General features: G+C 45.4%; 1 protein-coding gene across 1 annotated transcript in view; it reads right to left on the minus strand.

The window, feature by feature from the left end:
- Positions 1-18,355, minus strand: part of LOC112217987 (nectin-1-like) — a 326,697-nt gene that overhangs the window by 74,710 nt on the left and 233,632 nt on the right. The window contains exon 4 of the mRNA XM_042297782.1: positions 15,771-15,888. Coding sequence (XP_042153716.1) covers positions 15,771-15,888 — 118 coding nt within the window. The remainder of the gene's footprint in view (positions 1-15,770; positions 15,889-18,355) is intronic.

Genomic DNA, 18,355 nt, shown 5'->3' on the forward strand with positions numbered 1-18,355 from the left:
GACAGAGAGGAGAGACATATAGAGAGAGAGGTTATATTAAACCCATTATAAAAGGGATGAGATACCCCCCCCCACCACAATAACAACCACACCCTCCTCTTTAACTACGTGTAGAGAAGCAATTCAAATATCTTGGAAACCCCCCACTGACTGCAAAACAACACTTAATGGACACATGTCTTTCTTCATCCATCAAGTTCAAACACAGCTATGAGAAGAGACAGAGGTCCCAGTACAGAACAGGTCTGAGCAGGTATAGAACACACCTGACTCCTGAGGAAACACTGTGTATATTTATCTGGTAAGGAGAGGACTAGGATCCGATTGGACTGATTGAGAAAGAGGGGGTAAGGAGAGGACTAGGATCCTATTGGACTGGTTGTGACACTTCCCCAGCACTCTCCTCCTCCTCCCCTTCTCTTCCTCCTCTTTCCAGTAATAACACCCTGCTCTGTTATTCATCTCAGGAAGGGCTAGTTTACACAGACAAACTGAACCACTGTGCAGTGCCAGAGCATTAAAACAATGTAATGCTGCATTTGACAAAATCATGTCACGCTGTAGTACAGGCCACACATCCACAGGTACAGCATTAGAGCTGTGTGTGTGTGTGTGTGTGTGTGTGTGTGTGTGTGCGTGCGGACGTGCGTGTCTGATGTTGAGGCTCTCTCAATGTTACTGGGACTGACTAACCTAATGGCTGGCTGGCTTACTATCTGGCTGTCTGGCTGACTGTCAGGCAGAACTAACTGGCTGTCTGGCTCGCTGTCTATCTGGCTGACTGGCTCACTCTCTGACTGCTTAGCTGACTAGATATCTTACTGCCTGGCTGACTGTCTAACTGGCTGGCTGGATGACTGCCTGGCTGATGTTTTGATGGCTGGCTGGATGATGGCTTATAACTGGCTGGATACTGGTTGGCTGTTAACTGGTAATATATGGCTGATGTTATCACCTATGCCTAATTAATGTTGGATTAATATATTATGTTATTATATGATTCTTATTAATATATTATGCTCTATAATGTTTATCATTGGCTCTTAGCCAATACATTATAGTTCATTTGTTATTATTCAGCATTCATACACAGACTTTGATATATTATATCATCTTATTATATATGATGATTTATTAATATATTATGTTTTATATCATGATACCATGTTATTAATATATGATGATATTATGATACCACATTATTAATATATCATGTTATTATGATATGATGTTATTAATATATTATGTTATATATGATGTTATTAATATATTATGTTATATATGATGTTATTATGATATGATGTTATTAATATATTATGTTATATATGATGTTATTAATATATTATGTTTTATATGATGTTATTATGATATGATGTTATTAATATATCATGTTATTATAATACCATGTTATTAATATATGATGTTATTGATGTTAACATCAGAAGACTCCTCCCTAAGTTTGCTCTATTCACATCTTTAGCAAACTCCCCCAACCCTGATGTCCCAGCCGTGTCTGAATCCTGGCTTAGGGAGGCCACCAACAATTCCCGGAATTTCCATCCCCAAATACAACATTTTCCATCAAGACAGAACTGCTAAAGGGGGCGGAGTTGCAATCTACTGTAGAGACAGCCTGCAGAGTTTTGTCCTACTACCCAGGTCTGTACCAAAACAGTTTGAGCTTCTACTTTTAAAAATCCATCTCTCCAGAAATAAGTCTCTCACTGTTGCAGCTTGTTATAGACCCACCTCAGCCCCCAGCTGTGCCCTGGACACCATATGTGAATTGATTGCCTCCCATATATCTTCAGAGTTAGTACTGTTAGGTGACCTAAACTGGGATATGCTTAACACCCCGTCCGCCCTACAATCTAAGCTAGATGCCCTCAATCTCACACAAATTATCAAGGAACCTACCAGGTACAACCCTAAATCCGTAACCATGGGCACCCTCTTAGGTATAATCCTGACCAACTTGCCCTCTAAATACACTTCTGCTGTCTACAACCAGGACCTCAGCAATCACTGCCTCATTGCATGCGTCCGTTATGGGTCCGCGGTGAAACGACCACCCCTCATCACTGTCAAACGCTCCCTAAAACACTTCAGCGAGCAGGCCTTTCTAATCGACCTGGCCGGGGTCTCCTGGAATGACATTGACCTCATCCCGTCAGTAGAGGATGCCTGGTCATTCTTCAAAAGTGCCTTCAACACCATCTTAAATAAGCATGCCCCTTTAAAAACATGTAGAACCAGGAACAGATATAGCCCATGGTTCACTCCAGACCTGACTGCCTTTGACCTGCACAAAAACATCCTGTGGCGCACTGCACTAGCTTCGAATAGCCCCCGTGACATGCAACTTTTCAAGGAAGTCAGGAACCAATTCACACAGTCAGTTAGGAAAGCAAAGGCTAGATTTTTCAAACAGAAATTTACATCCTGCAGCACTAATTCCAAAAAGTTCTGGGACACTGTAAAGTCCATGGAGAATAAGAGCACCTCCTTCTGGGACATTGTAAAGTCCTTGCAGAATAAGAGCACCTCTTCCCAGCTGCCCACTGCACTGAGGATAGTAAACACTGTCACCACTGATACATCCACGATAATCTAGAATTTCAATGAGCATTACTCTATGGCTGGCCACACTTTCCACCTGGCTACCCCAGCCCCAGCCCCAACCCCAACCCCAGCCCCAGCCCCAGCCAACAGCTCTGCACCCCCGCAGCAACTGGCCCAAGCCCCCCAGCTTCTCCTTCACCCAAATCCTAACAGCTGATGTCCTGAAAGAGCTGCAAAATCTGGATCCCTACTAAATCAGCTAGACTACACAATCTGGACACTCTCTTCCTACAATTATCCGCCGCCATTGTCGCAACCCCTATTACTCGTCTGTTCAACCTCTCTGTCGTATTGTCTGAGATTCCTAAAGATTGGAAAGCGGACGTGGCCACCCCCCTCTTCAAAGGGGGACACTCTAGACCCAAACTGTTACAGACCTATATCTATCCATCCCTGCCTTTCTAAAGTCTTCGAAAGCCAAGTGGACAAACAGATCACCGAACATTTCAAATCCCAACATAACTTCTCCTCTATGCAATCCGGTTTCCGAGCTGGTCACGGGTGCATCTCAGCCACTAAACACATGCTCTTCAACCGCATGCTGCCCGCACCCGCCTATCAGCCTAGCATCACTACTCTGGACGGTTCTGACTTAGAATATGTGGACATCTATAAATACCTAGGTGTCAGGTTAGACTGTAAACTCTCCTTCCAGACTCACATTAAGCATCTCTAATCCAAAATTAAATCTAGAATTGGCTTCCTATTTCGCAACAAAGCATCCTTCACTCATGCTGCCAAACATACCCTTGTAAAGCTGACTATCCTGCCGATCCTTGACTTCAGCGATGTCATTTACAAAATAGCCTCCAACAATCAACTCAACAAATTGGATGCAGTCTATCACAGTGGCATCCATTTTGTCACCAAAGGCAGCTTACTGGTCACCATAGCAACACCCACCCGTAGCACGTGCTCCAGTAGGTATATTTCACTGGTTATCCCCAAAGCTAACAACTTAGCCTACCCGGTTAAATTAAGGCGAAATTAATAACATATGATGTTATTAATATATAACGTTATTATAATACAATGTTTTTGATATATGTTATTATATCATGCTATTACGATACCATGTTATTTATAAATATGATGTTATTATATCATGTTACTATCAAATTATGTTATTGATATATTAGGATATTATGCTGTTAATATATTATGGTATTATTGTAAAATTATATTACACTATGTTATTATGATATTAATAAATTATGTTATGCTATTATGTTATTTATACATGGTATTATGAACTATGAACTACACTATTAATAACTATGGTGTTATTATAATATATTATGATATTATGTAATCAATATATTATGTTATTAATATATATTGGTATTAATACATTGCTATTGTTATACGTTATTAATATAGTTTATATATATATATACATATTATGTTATTATGATAATATGGTATCAATATATTATGATGTATTGTATTTATATATATATATATTGTCACGCCCTGGTCTTAGTATTTTGTGTTTATATATTTATTTGGTCAGGCCAGGGTGTGACATGGGTTTATGTTGTGTTGTGTTTTGGTATTGGGGTTTTAGTAGGTATTGGGATTGTGGCTGAGTAGGGGTGTCTAGCATAGTCTATGGCTGCCTGAGGCGGTTCTCAATCAGAGTCAGGTGATTCTCGTTGTCTCTGATTGGGAACCATATTTAGGTAGCCTGGGTTTCACTGTGTGTTTTGTGGGTGATTGTTCCTGTCTCAGTGTTTTGTATTTCACCTGATAGGCTGTTTAGGTTTTCACGTTCCGTTTCTTGTTTTTGTATTGTCGTGTTTATTCATTTATTAAACATGTATCGAATTAACCACGCTGCATTTTGGTCCGACTCTCCTTTGACGGAAGAAAGCCGTTAGAGAATCACCCACCACATCTGGACCAAGCAGCGTGATGACAGGCAGCGACAGCAGAAGCAGCGAAAGGAGGAATGGACATGGGAAGACGTTTTGGATGGCAAAGGTTGTTACACTTGGGAGGAGATACTGGCTGGAAGAGATCGCCTACCATGGGAACAGGTGGAGGCACTTAGGAGAGCAGAGGCAGCCGGAGAGAGGAGCCGACGATACGAGGGAACACGGTTGGCAAGGAAACCCGAAAGTCAGCCCCAAAAATTTCTTGGGGGGTGGCTCAGGGAGAGTGTGGCAGAGTCAGGGTTCAGACCTGAGCCAACTCCCCCTGTTTATCGTGAGGAGCAGCGATCACAGGACTTCTGGACTTGGGAGGAAATATTGGACGGAAAAGGACCCTGGGCACAGTCTGGTGAATATCGACGCCCCAAAGAAGAACTGAAGGCGGCGAAAGCGGAGAGGCGCTGGTATGAAGAGGCAGCACGGCGACGCGGATGGAAGCCCGAGAGTCAGCCCCAAAAATGTATTGGGGGGGGACTCACAGGGAGTATGGCTGCACCAGGTAGGAGACCTGCGCAAACTTCCTGTGCTTACCGGGGGGCTAAAGAGACCGGGCAGGCACCGTGTTATGCTGTGGAGCGCACGGTGTCTCCAGTGCGGGTGCATAGCCCGGTGCGGTACATACCAGCTCTTCGTATTGGCCGGGCTAGAGTGGGCATCGAGCAAGGTAAGGTTGGGCAGGCTCGGTGCTCAAGAGCTCCAGTGTGCCTGCACGGTCCGGTCTATCCAGTGCCACCTCCACACACCAGTCCTCCGGTGGCAGCTCCCCGCACCAGGCTTCCTGTGCATGTCCTCTACCCAGTGCCAGCACCACGCACCAGGCCTTCAGTGCGCCTCGCCTGTTCAGCGCTGCCAGAGCCTTTCTCCTCTCCAGCGCTGCCGGAGTCTCCCGCCTGTTTAGCGCTGCCAGAGCATTCCTTTTCTCCAGCGCTGCCGGAGTCTCCTGCCTGTTCAACGCAGCCAGAGCTGCTAATCTGCATGGAGAAGCCAGAGCTTCCAGTCTGCATGGAGCAGCCAGAGCTGCCAGTCTGCATGGAGCAGCCAGAGCTGCCAGTCTGCATGGAGCAGCCAGAGCTGCCAGTCTGCATGGAGCAGCCAGAGCTGCCAGTCTGCATGGAGCAGCCAGAGCTGCCAGTCTGCATGGAGCAGCCAGATCCGCCAGTCAGCCAGGATACACCAGTCAGGCAGGATCTTCCAGATCCGCCAGTCAGCCAGGATCCGCCAGTCAGCCATGATCTTCCAGATCCGCCAGTCAGCCAGGATCTGCCAGAACCACCAGCTAGCCAGGATCCGCCAGTTAGCCAGGATCTGCCAGAACCACCAGCTAGCCAGGATCCGCCAGTCAGCCAGGATCTGCCAGAACCACCAGCTAGCCAGGATCCGCCAGTTAGCCAGGATCTGCCAGAACCACCAGCTAGCCAGGATCCGCCAGTCAGCCAGGATCTGCCAGAACCACCAGCTAGCCAGGATCTGCCAGAGCCTACGACCTGCCTGAGTTTCCTCTCAGTACTGGGCTTCCTCTCGGTACTAGGCATCCTCTCAGTGCTGAGCTTCCCCTCAGTGCTGAGCTTCCCCTCAGTCCCGAGCTACCCCTCAGTCCCGAGCTTCCCCTCAGTCCCGAGCTTCCCCTCAGTCCCGAGCTTCCCCTCAGTCCCGAGCTTCCCCTCAGTCCCGAGCTTCTACCTCAGTCCCGAGCTGCCCCTCAGTCCAGTGGGGTCCTTGGTGAGGGTTATTAGGCCAAGGTCGGCGGCGAGGGTCGCCAATCAAAGGAAGCGTTACAGGGGGACTAAGACTTGGTTGGAGTGGGGTCCACGTCCCGAGCCGGAGCCGCCACCGTGGACAGACGCCCACCCTAACCCTCCCCTATGGGTTTTAGTGTGCGGCCGGGAGTCCACACCTTGGGGGGGGGGTTCTGTCACGCCCTGGTCTTAGTATTTTGTGTTTATATATTTATTTGGTCAGGCCAGGGTGTGACATGGGTTTATTTTGTGTTGTGTTGTGGTATTGGGGTTTTAGTAGGTATTGGGATTGTGACTGAGTAGGGGTGTCTAGCATAGTTTATGGCTGCCTGAGGTTCTCAATCAGAGGCAGGTGATTCTCGTTGTCTCTGATTGGGAACCATATTTAGGTAGCCTGGGATTCACTGTGTGTTTTGTGGGTGATTGTTCATGTCTCTGTGTGTGTTAGCACTAGATAGACTGTTTAGGTTTTCACGTTCCGTTTCTTGTTTTTGTATTTATTGTGTTTATTCATTTATTAAACATGTATCGAATTAACCACGCTGCATTTTGGTCCGACTCTCCTTCAACGGAAGAAAGCCGTTACATATATATATATATATATATATTGTTATTAAAACATTGTTATTATGATATGGTATTCATATGTTATGTAATTAGGATATTATGTCATTAATATAGTATGATATTATATTATAACTATATTGTTATAAATATATATTGGTATTAATACATCGTTATCATCATATGTTATTAATATATTCATATATTATGATATCATGTTATTAATATATATATATGCATATTTATATAGTAGGTTGTTATGATACTATGTCATGAATATATATATTTGTTATATTTATATAGTATATTTTATATATAATGTTATTTAATATATCCATATTTGTTATATGTTATGTTACAATATTTTGTAAACTATATAATGTTATTTACATATATACAACACCTGGGTTGATAAACTATGATATGGTATTAACACAGTGTTACAACACCTGGGTTGATAAACTACAGTGATACAACACCTGGGTTGATAAATTACAGTGTTACAACACCTGGGTTGATAAACTACAGTGTTACAACACCTGGGTTGATAAACTACAGTGTTACAACACCTGGGTTGATAAACTACAGTGTTACAACACCTGGGTTGATAAACTACAGTGTTACAACACCTGGGTTGATAAATTACAGTGTTACAACACCTGGGTTGATAAACTACAGTGTTACAACACCTGGGTTGATAAATTACAGTGTTACAACACCTGGGTTGATAAACTACAGGATCGAAAGTAGAGCAGGGAAAGACGGATGAATCAGTGTGTGTGTGTGTGTGTGTGTGTGTGTGTGTGTGTGTGTGTGTGTGTGTGTGTGTGTGTGTGTGTGTGTGTGTGTGTGCGTGTGTGTGTGTGAGAGAGAGAGAGCGGGACAGCGTGTGTGTGTGTGTGTGAGAGAGAGAGTGTGTGTGTGTGAGAGAGAGAGCATGTGTGTGCGTGTGTGTGTGTGTGAGTGAGTGAGAGAGTGTGTGTGTGAGCGAGAGAGAGGGAGTGTGCGTGTGTGTGTGTGTGTGCGTGCGTGCGTGTGTGAGAGATATCGTGTGTTTGTGTGAGTGTGAGTGAGAGATTGTGTGTGTGTGTGTGTGTGTGTGTGTGTGTGTGTGTGTGTGTGTGTGTGTGTGTGTGTGTGTGAGTGTGTGTGTGTGTTCCGTGCCCAGGGAAACTTCACAACACATTTAGAGTATTGTTAAACCGAAGCAATGTCCCCTCCTATCTGTCACCCAGCATGCCCCCTTGTCTATACATCTCTCAGTCAGCTCTCTCTCTCTCTCTCTCTCAGTCTCCGTGTCTCTCTCTCTCTCTCTGTCTCCCTCTCACTCTCTGTCTCAGTCTCTCTCTCTCGCTCTGTCTCTCTCTATGTCTACACATTTAGTTTCAGTCTTGTTAAACTCTCTTTCTCTCTCTCAGTCTCCCTCTCTCTCTCATGTCCCTCTCCTCTCTATCAGTCTCTGTCACCCAGTCTCTTTCTCATCTGTCTCCTCTCTCTCTCTCAGTCTCTCTCTCTCTTTCTCTCTCTCAGTCTCTCTCTCTTTCTCTCTATCAGTCTCTGTCTCTCTCAGTCTCTTTCTCACTCTGTCTCTCTGTCTCTCTCTCTCTCTCAGTCTCCCTCTCTCTCTCAGTCTCTCTCTCTCTTTCTCTCTCCCAGTCTCTCTCTCTTTCTCTCTATCAGTCTCTGTCTCTCTCAGTCTCTTTCTCACTCTGTCTCTCTGTCTCTCTCTCTCTCTCAGTCTCTCTCTCTCTTTCTCTCTCTCAGTCTCCCTCTCTCTCTCAGTCTCTCTCTCTCTTTCTCTCTCCCAGTCTCTCTCTCTCTCAGTCTCTCTCTCTCTTTCTCTCTCTCAGTCTCTCTCTCTCTTTCTCTCTCTCAGTCTCCCTCTCTCTCTCAGTCTCCCTCTCTCTCTCAGTCTCTCTCTCTCTTTCTCTCTCCCAGTCTCTCTCTCTTTCTCTCTCTCAGTCTCTTTCTCTCTCTCAGTCTCTTTCTCTCTCTCTGTCTCTCTGTCTCTCTCTCTCCCTCTCTATGTGTGAAATAAACAATAACAATGAACAGTGAACATTACACTCACAACTGTTCCAAAATAATACATATATTTCAAATGCCAAATCACGTCTTTATTCAGTGTTGTAACGATGTGCAAATAGTTAAAGTGCAAAAGGGAAAAAAATAAACATAAATATTGGTTGAATTCACAATGGTGTTTGTTCTTCACTGGTTGATCTTTTCTTGTAGCAACAGGTCACAAATCTTGCTGCTGTGATGGCACACTGTGGTATTTCACCCAGTAGATATGGGAGTTTATCAAAATCAGGTTTATCAAAATCAGTAGATATGGGAGTTTATCAAAATCAGGTTTATCAAAATCAGATTACACAGACTTTGTGGGTCTGTGTAATCTGAGGGAAATATGTGTCTCTAATATGGTCATACATTGGGCAGGAGGTTAGGAAGTGCAGCTCAGTTTCCACCACATTTTGTGGGCAGTGTGCACATAGCCTGTCTTCTCTTGAGAGCCATGTCTGCCTACGGCGGCCTTTCTCAATAGCAAGGCTATGCTCACTAAGTCTGTACATAGTCAAAGCTTTCCTTACGTTTGGGTCAGTCACACTGGTCAGGTATTCTGACGCTGTGTACTCTCTGTGTAGGGTCAAATAGCATTCTAGTTTGCTGTTTTTTTGTTAATTCTTTCCAATGTGTCAAGTAATTATCTTTTTGTTTTCTCGTGATTTGGTTGGGTCTAATTGTATTTCTGTCCTGGGTATCTGTGGGGTCTGTTTGTGTTTGTGAACAGAGCCCCAGGACCAGCTTGCTTAGGGGACTATTCTCCAGGTTCACCTCTCTGTAGGTGATGGCTTTGTTATGGAAGGTTTGGGAATCACTTCCTTTTAGGTGATTGTAGAATTTAACACGCAATTTTCTGGGTTTTGATAATTATTGGGTATTGTCCTAATTCTGCTCTGCCTGCATTATTTGGTGTTTTACGTTGTACACGGAGGATATTTTTGCAGAATTCTGCATGCAGAGTCTCAATTCGGTGTTTGTCCCATTTGATTAATTATCGGTTGGTGAGCGGACTCCAGACCTCACAACCATGAAGGGCAATGGGTTTTATAACTGATTCAAGTATTTTTAGCCAGATCCTAATTGGGATGTCAAATTGTATGTTCCTTTTGATGGCATAGAAGGCCCTTCTTGCCTTGTCTCTCAGATAGTTCACAACTTTGTGGAAGTTACCTGTGGTGCTGGTGTTTAGTTACCTGTGGTGCTGTGTTTAGATGGAATTTGTATTTGTTATCCTGGCAACTGGACATTTTTTGTAAGACAATTCTTTTTGTCAAAATATTGTCTGTGAGTAGAACAGAACTGATATTGCAGGCGAAAGCCTAAGAAAAATCCAATCAGGAAGTGACTCATGTTTTGAAACCGTTGTGTTCCTATGCACCCCTATTGGCCACTGAAAGGGATATCAACCAGATTCCCTTTTCTACGTATTCCCTAAGGTGTCTACAGCCTTTAGACGTAGTTTCACGCCTTTATGTTGAAGAATGAGCGTAAACGACTACATTGCGTAAGTGGCCAGTTGAGGGCTCTCAGAGTGATTCTTGTGTAAAAGACAGAGGTAGTCATTTTTCCTCTCGCTCCTACTGAAAAGCCAATTGTCCCGGTTGATATATTATCGAATAGATATTTGAAAAATACCTTGAGGAGTGATTATAAAAAACGTGTTTCTGTCGATATTATGGATATAATGTGTAATTTTTTCGGCGTTGTCATGACCGCTATTTCCGGTGGATTTCTCAACATAATGTGGGAAGCAAACGGAGGAATTTTGGGTATAAAAATAATCTTTATGGAACAAAAGGAACATTTGCGGTCTAACTGGGAGTCTCGTGAGTGAAAACATCCGAAGATCATCAAAGGGAAACGGTTAATTTGATTGCTTTTCTGATTTCCGTGACCAAGCTTCCTGCTGTGTGAAAACCTTGTGAAGACTTACAGAAGACGTTTGACCTCTGTCATTGCCATCAAAGGGTATATAACAAAGTATTGAGATAAACTTTTGTTATTGACCAAATACTTATTTTCTACCATAATTTGCAAATAAATTCATAAAATATCATACAATGTGATTTTCTGGATTTTTTTTTCTCATTTAGTCTGTCATAGTTGAAGTGTACCTATGATGAAAATTACAGTCCTCTCTCATCATTTTAAGTGGGAGAACTTGCACAATTGGTGGCTGACTAAATACTTTTTTGCCCCACTTTTTCCCCCACTTTAGATAGATTCTAAAAATATATGTATTTACCCCCTTTACTATGAAGCCCTAAATAAGATCTGGTGTAACCAATTACTACCTTCAGACGTCACATAATTAGTTAAATAAAGTCCACCTGTGTGCAATCTAAGCTTCACATGATCTCAGTATATATACACCTGTTCTGAAAGGCCCTAGAGTCTGCAACACCACAAAGCAAGCGGCACTATGAACAGCAAGAGGCTCTCCAAACAGGTCAGGTCCAAAGTTGTGGAGAAGTACAGATCAGGGTTGGGTTATAAAAAATTATCAGAAAGTTTGAACATCCCACGGAGCAAATTAAATCCATTATTAAAAAAATTGAAAGAATATGGCACCACAACAAACCTGCCAAGAGAGGGCAGCCCACCAAAACTCACAGACCAGGAAAGGAGGGAATTAATCAGAGAGGCAACAAAGAGACCAAAGATAACTCTGAAGGAGCTGCAAAGCTCCACAGTGGAGACTGGAGTGTCTGTCCATAGGACCACTTTAAGCCGTACACTCCATAGATAGAGTTGGGCTTTACGGAAGAGTGGCCAGAACTAAATAAGCAAGCATGTTTGGTGTTTGCCAAAAGGCATGTGGGAGACTCCCCAAACACAAGGAAGAAGGTACTCTGGTCAGATGAGACCTAAAATTAGCTTTTTGTCTATAAAGTTCAATTCTATGTCTGGGAGAAACCCAACACCTCTTATCACCCCGAGAACAGAATTGGGGTCAGAATTGTAGGAATGATGGACAGTGCTAAATATAGGGAAATTCTTGAGGGAAACATGTTTCAGTCTTCCAGAGATTTGAGACTGGGACGGAGGTTCACCTTCCAGTAGGACAATGACCCTAAACATACTGCTAAAGCAACAAGAGGAAACCTTTAAGAGGAAACCAATAAAGGTCTTGGACTGGCCTAGTCAAAGCCCAGACCTCAATCCAATTGAGAATCTGTGGTATGACTTAAATATTGCTGTACACCAGCGGAAACCATCCAACTTGAAGTAGCTGGAGCAGTTTTGCCTTGAAGAATGGGCAAAAATCCCAGTGGCTAGATGTGCCAAGCTTATAGAGACATACCCCAAGAGACTTGCAGCTGTAATTGCTGCAAAAGGTGTCTCTACAAAGTATTGACTTTGGGGGGTGAATAGTTATGCACTGGAGGGGGTGAATAGTTATGCACTGGAGGGGGTGAATAGTTATGCACTGTAGGGGGTGAATAGTTGTGCACTGGAGGGGGTGAATAGTTATGCACTGGAGGGGGTGAATAGTTATGCACTGGAGGGGGTGAATAGTTATGCACTGGAGGGGGTGAATAGTTATGCACTGGAGGGGGTGAATAGTTATGCACTGGAGGGGGAATAGTGAATAGTTATGCACTGGAGGGGGTGAATAGTTATGCACTGGAGGGGGTGAATAGTTATGCACTGTAGGGGGGTGAATAGTTATGCACTGGAGGGGGTGAATAGTTATGCACTGTAGGGGGTGAATAGTTATGCACTGGAGGGGGTGAATAGTTATGCACTGGAGGGGGTGAATAGTTATGCACTGGAGGGGGTGAATAGTTATGCACTGGAGGGGGTGAATAGTTATGCACTGGAGGGGGTGAATAGTTATGCACTGGAGGGGGTGAATAGTTATGCACTGGAGGGGGTGAATAGTTATGCACTGGAGGGGGTGAATAGTTATGCACTGGAGGGGGTGAATAGTTATGCACTGGAGGGGTGAATAGTTATGCACTGGAGGGGGTGAATGGAGTTATGCACTGGAGGGGGTGAATAGTTATGCACTGGAGGGGGTGAATAGTTATGCACTGGAGGGGGTGAATAGTTATGCACTGGAGGGGGTGAATAGTTATGCACTGGAGGGGGTGAATAGTTATGCACTGGAGGGGGTGAATAGTTATGCACTGGAGGGGTGAATAGTTATGCACTGGAGGGGGCACTGGAGGGGGTGAATAGTTATGCACTGGAGGGGTGAATAGTTATGCACTGGAGGGGAATAGTGAATAGTTATGCACTGGAGGGGGTGAATAGTTATGCACTGGAGGGGGTGAATAGTTATGCACTGGAGGGGGTGAATAGTTATGCACTGGAGGGGGTGAATAGTTATGCACTGGAGGGGGTGAATAGTTATGCACTGGATGGGGGAGGGGGGTGAATAGTTATGCACTGGAGGGGGTGAATAGTTATGCACTGGAGGGGGTGAATAGTTATGCACTGGAGGGGGTGAATAGTTATGCACTGGAGGGGTGAATAGTTATGCACTGGAGGGGGTGAATAGTTATGCACTGGAGGGGGTGAATAGTTATGCACTGGAGGGGGTGAATAGTTATGCACTGGAGGGGGTGAATAGTTATGCACTGGAGGGGGTGAATAGTTATGCACTGGAGGGGTGAATAGTTATGCACTGGAGGGGGTGAATAGTTATGCACTGGAGGGGGTGAATAGTTATGCACTGGAGGGGGTGAATAGTTATGCACTGGAGGGGGTGAATAGTTATGCACTGGAGGGGGTGAATAGTTATGCACTGGAGGGGGTGAATAGTTATGCACTGGAGGGGGTGAATAGTTATGCACTGGAGGGGGTGAATAGTTATGCACTGGAGGGGTGAATAGTTATGCACTGGAGGGGAATAGTGAATAGTTATGCACTGGAGGGGGTGAATAGTTATGCACTGGAGGGGGTGAATAGTTATGCACTGGAGGGGGTGAATAGTTATGCACTGGAGGGGGTGAATAGTTATGCACTGGAGGGGGAATAGTTATGCACTGGAGGGGGTGAATAGTTATGCACTGGAGGGGGTGAATAGTTATGCACTGGAGGGGGTGAATAGTTATGCACTGGAGGGGGTGAATAGTTATGCACTGGAGGGGGTGAATAGTTATGCACTGGAGGGGGTGAATAGTTATGCACTGGAGGGGGTGAATAGTTATGCACTGGAGGGGGCACTGGAGGAATAGTTATGCACTGGAGGGGTGAATAGTTATGCACTGGAGGGGGTGAATAGTTATGCACTGGAGGGGGTGAATAGTTATGCACTGGAGGGGGTGAATAGTTATGCACTGGAGGGGGTGAATAGTTATGCACTGGAGGGGGTTATGCACTGGAGGGGTGAATAGTTATGCACTGGAGGGGGTGAATAGTTATGCACTGGAGGGGGTGAATAGTTATGCACTGGAGGGGGTGAATAGTTATGCACTGGAGGGGGTGAATAGTTATGCACTGGAGGGGGTGAATAGTTATGCACTGGAGGGGGTGAATAGTTATGCACTGGAGGGGGTGAATAGTTTACACGCTCAAGTGTTCTATTTTTTTCTTATTTCTTGTTTGTTTCACAATAAAAAATATGTTGCATTTTCAAAGTGGTAACTATGTTGTGTAAAACAAATGATACAACGCCCCCCCCAAAAAAATCAATTTTAATTCCAGGTTGTAGGGCAACAAAATTGGAAAAATGCCAAGGGGGGTGAATACCTTCGCAAGCCACTGTAGCTAGTATAGATAGTGTAGATAGATACTGAAGATAGATAGATTTTGCCTAGGCTTCCATCTCACGCCTTACCATCATCAATACACTGGTGTGTAAAGCAACTGAAACACATGAATGAAAGGATGAAGACAGAGAAAGAGGAAGTAGAGTTATGTTGATAGATTTCCAGCATGGTTTTATGCTTTTGAAACCCAGATTGGAAACGTGGAATAAAAAAGGTTACCAGACCATAATAACACAAGTATTTATCATAAATTCCCAACTTTGTGGCAGCTCCATTGCAGCAGTAAATTGAATTGAGTATTTAACAGGGTTCTGGAGAATGTGTGTTAGCTACACATCCACTTGATGTTATGACAGAGTAGAACAGAGCAGTGTTGTAAGAAGCGCTTTATAAATACATTTGATTGATTGATTGATTGAACCGAGGCACAAATAGTTAATTTAATTAACCAGGTCAGTTGACTGAGAACATATTCTCATTTACAGCAACAACATGGGGAATAGTTACAGGGGAGAGGAGATGAATGAGCCAATTTTAAGATAGGTGGCCATGATGGTATGAATGTCATATCGGGATTTTTTAAAAACACCAGTGTTAACACCCCAACAATAAGTGCCATGGGATCTTTACTGACCACAGAGAGTCAGGACACTCATTTAACATCCCATGTGAAAGACAGCACTTTACACAGGGCAATGTCCCCAATCACTGCCCTGGGGTATTTTTTTTAGACCAGAGGAAAGAGTGCCTCCTACTGGCCCTCCAACACCACTTCCAGCAGCATCTGGTCTCCCATCCAGGGACTGACCAGGACCAACCATGCTCATCTTCAGAAGCAAGCCAGCAGTAGACACAGGGTGGTATGCTGCTGGCAAGTATTAGCTAAGAATGTGCCCCAAATAGCACCCTATTCCCTGAATAGTGTTGACCAGAACAGGGGATTGAGCACAGGGGACATTTTGGACACACCCTAAGACAATATGAATCCTCTTCTCCTTCTTTTTGAGCCTCCGTGCTGTTAATTGTGGAGAAGATACTTCTTCTTCTACCGCTTTCAAACAGACAACTTGAACATGAACATAGACAGTAAAAAGAAGCTTCATCCCTGTGTGGAGTTTTAGACTTACAGTTTCCACTGGTAGACGGTGACAGGGGGGTTAGCGTCAGTGTTGCAGGTGAGGCTGACGTCCTGACGGTTCAGGTACCAGTTACCATCAAAACCCTCGATCTTCACCTCCGGTTCATCTGTCAGGAGAAGAGAGATGGTGTCAGTACAGTCTTGTCAGATTGGCCATATAGGGACGACCTGAATGTGACTGTGCTAGCCCACAATATTTTGTCACAGTCCTTCTCCTAAATGGTTCAAGCGACTATGTAACCATGCCAAAACAGTTCAACTTCGTTAGGCTCAGCTCTGTTTGGCTCAGTACTGTGAAACGTCCTTATGTCTTCTATTCGCGCCATTCACTGTGACTGTCCAGGTACTCCACCCTCTAGAGATCACCACACTACACCACCCTCTAGAGGTCACCACACCACCCTCTAGAGGTTACCACACCACACCACCCTCTAGAGGTCACCACACCACCCTCTAGAGGTCATCACACTACCCTACCCTCTAGAGATCACTACACCACCCTCTAGAGGTCACCACACCACCCTCTAGAGGTCATCACACTACCCTACCCTCTAGAGATCACCACACCACCCTCTAGAGGTCATCACACTACACCACCCTCTAGAGGTCACCACACTACCCTCTAGAGGTCACCACACTACCCTCTAGAGATCATCACACTACACCACCCTCTAGAGATCACCACACTACCCTCTAGAGATCATCACACTACACCACCCTCTAGAGATCACCACACTACCCTCTAGAGGTCACCACACTACCCTCTAGAGATCACCACACTACCCTCTAGAGATCACCACACCACCCTCTAGAGATCACCACACTACCCTCTAGAGGTCACCACACTACACCACCCTCTAGAGGTCACCACACTACACCACCCTCTAGAGGTCACCACACCACCCTCTAGAGGTCACCACACTACACCACCCTCTAGAGGTCACTACACCACCCTCTAGAGGTCACCACACTACACCACCCTCTAGAGGTCACCACACCACCCTCTAGAGGTCACCACACTACACCACCCTCTAGAGGTCACCACACTACACCACCCTCTAGAGGTCACCACACCACCCTCTAGAGGTCACCACACTACACCACCCTCTAGAGGTCACTACACCACCCTCTAGAGGTCACCACACACTACACCACCCTCTAGAGATCACCACACTACACCACCCTCTAGAGGTCACCACACTACACCACCCTCTAGAGGTCACTACACCACCCTCTAGAGGTCACCACACTACACCACCCTCTAGAGATCATCACACTACCCTCTAGAGATCACCACACCACCCTCTAGAGGTCACCACACCCCTACACCACCCTCTAGAGGTCACCACACTACACCACCCTCTAGAGGTCACTACACCACCCTCTAGAGGTCACCACACTACACCACCCTCTAGAGATCATCACACTACACCACCCTCTAGAGGTCACCACACCAACCTCTAGAGGTCATCACACTACACTACCCTCTAGAGATCATCACACCACCCTCTAGAGATCATCACACTACACCACCCCTCTAGAGATCATCACACTACACCACCCTCTAGAGGTCACCACACCAAACTCTAGAGATCACCACACCACCCTCTAGAGATCATCACACTACACCACCCGATAGAGATCACCACATCACCCTCTAGAGATCACCACACTACACCACCCGATAGAGATCACCACATCACCCTCTAGAGATCATCACACTACACCACCCCCAAGAGGTCACCACACCACCCTCTAGAGATCATCACACTACACCACCCTCTAGAGATCACCACACCACCCTCTAGAGATCATCACACTACACCACCCTCTAGAGGTCACCACACCACCCTAGAGATCACACACAGAGATCACCACCCACCACACCTCTAGAGATCACCACCCACCCTCTAGAGATCACCACACCACCCCACACCTCTAGAGATCACCACACTACCCTCTAGAGGTCACCACACCACTCTCTAGAGATCACCACATCACCCTCTAGAGATCACCACACTACCCTCTAGAGGTCACCACACCACTCTCTAGAGATCACCACACCACCCTCTAGAGATCACCACACTACCCTCTAGATGTCACCACACCACTCTCTAGAGATCACCACATCACCCTCTAGAGATCATCACACTACACCACCCTCTAGAGATTACCACATCACCCTCTAGAGATCATCACACTACACCACCCCCAAGAGGTCACCACATAACCCTCTAGAGATCACCACACCAACCTCTAGAGATCACCACACCACCCTCTAGAGATCACCACACCACCCTCTAGAGATCACCACACTACCCTCTAGAGGTCACCACACCACTCTCTAGAGATCACCACATCACCCTCTAGAGATCACCACACTACCCTCTAGAGATCACCACATCACCCTCTAGAGATCACCACACTACCCTATAGATATCACCACACCACCCTCTAGAGATCACCACACCACCCTCTAGGAGGTCACCACACCACCCTCTAGAGATCACCACACCACCCTCTAGAGATCACCACACCACCCTCTCTAGAGATCACCACATCACCCTCTAGAGA

This window comes from Oncorhynchus tshawytscha, linkage group LG14 (genome assembly GCF_018296145.1).
Source record: "Oncorhynchus tshawytscha isolate Ot180627B linkage group LG14, Otsh_v2.0, whole genome shotgun sequence".
Taxonomy (NCBI): Eukaryota; Metazoa; Chordata; class Actinopteri; order Salmoniformes; family Salmonidae; genus Oncorhynchus; species Oncorhynchus tshawytscha.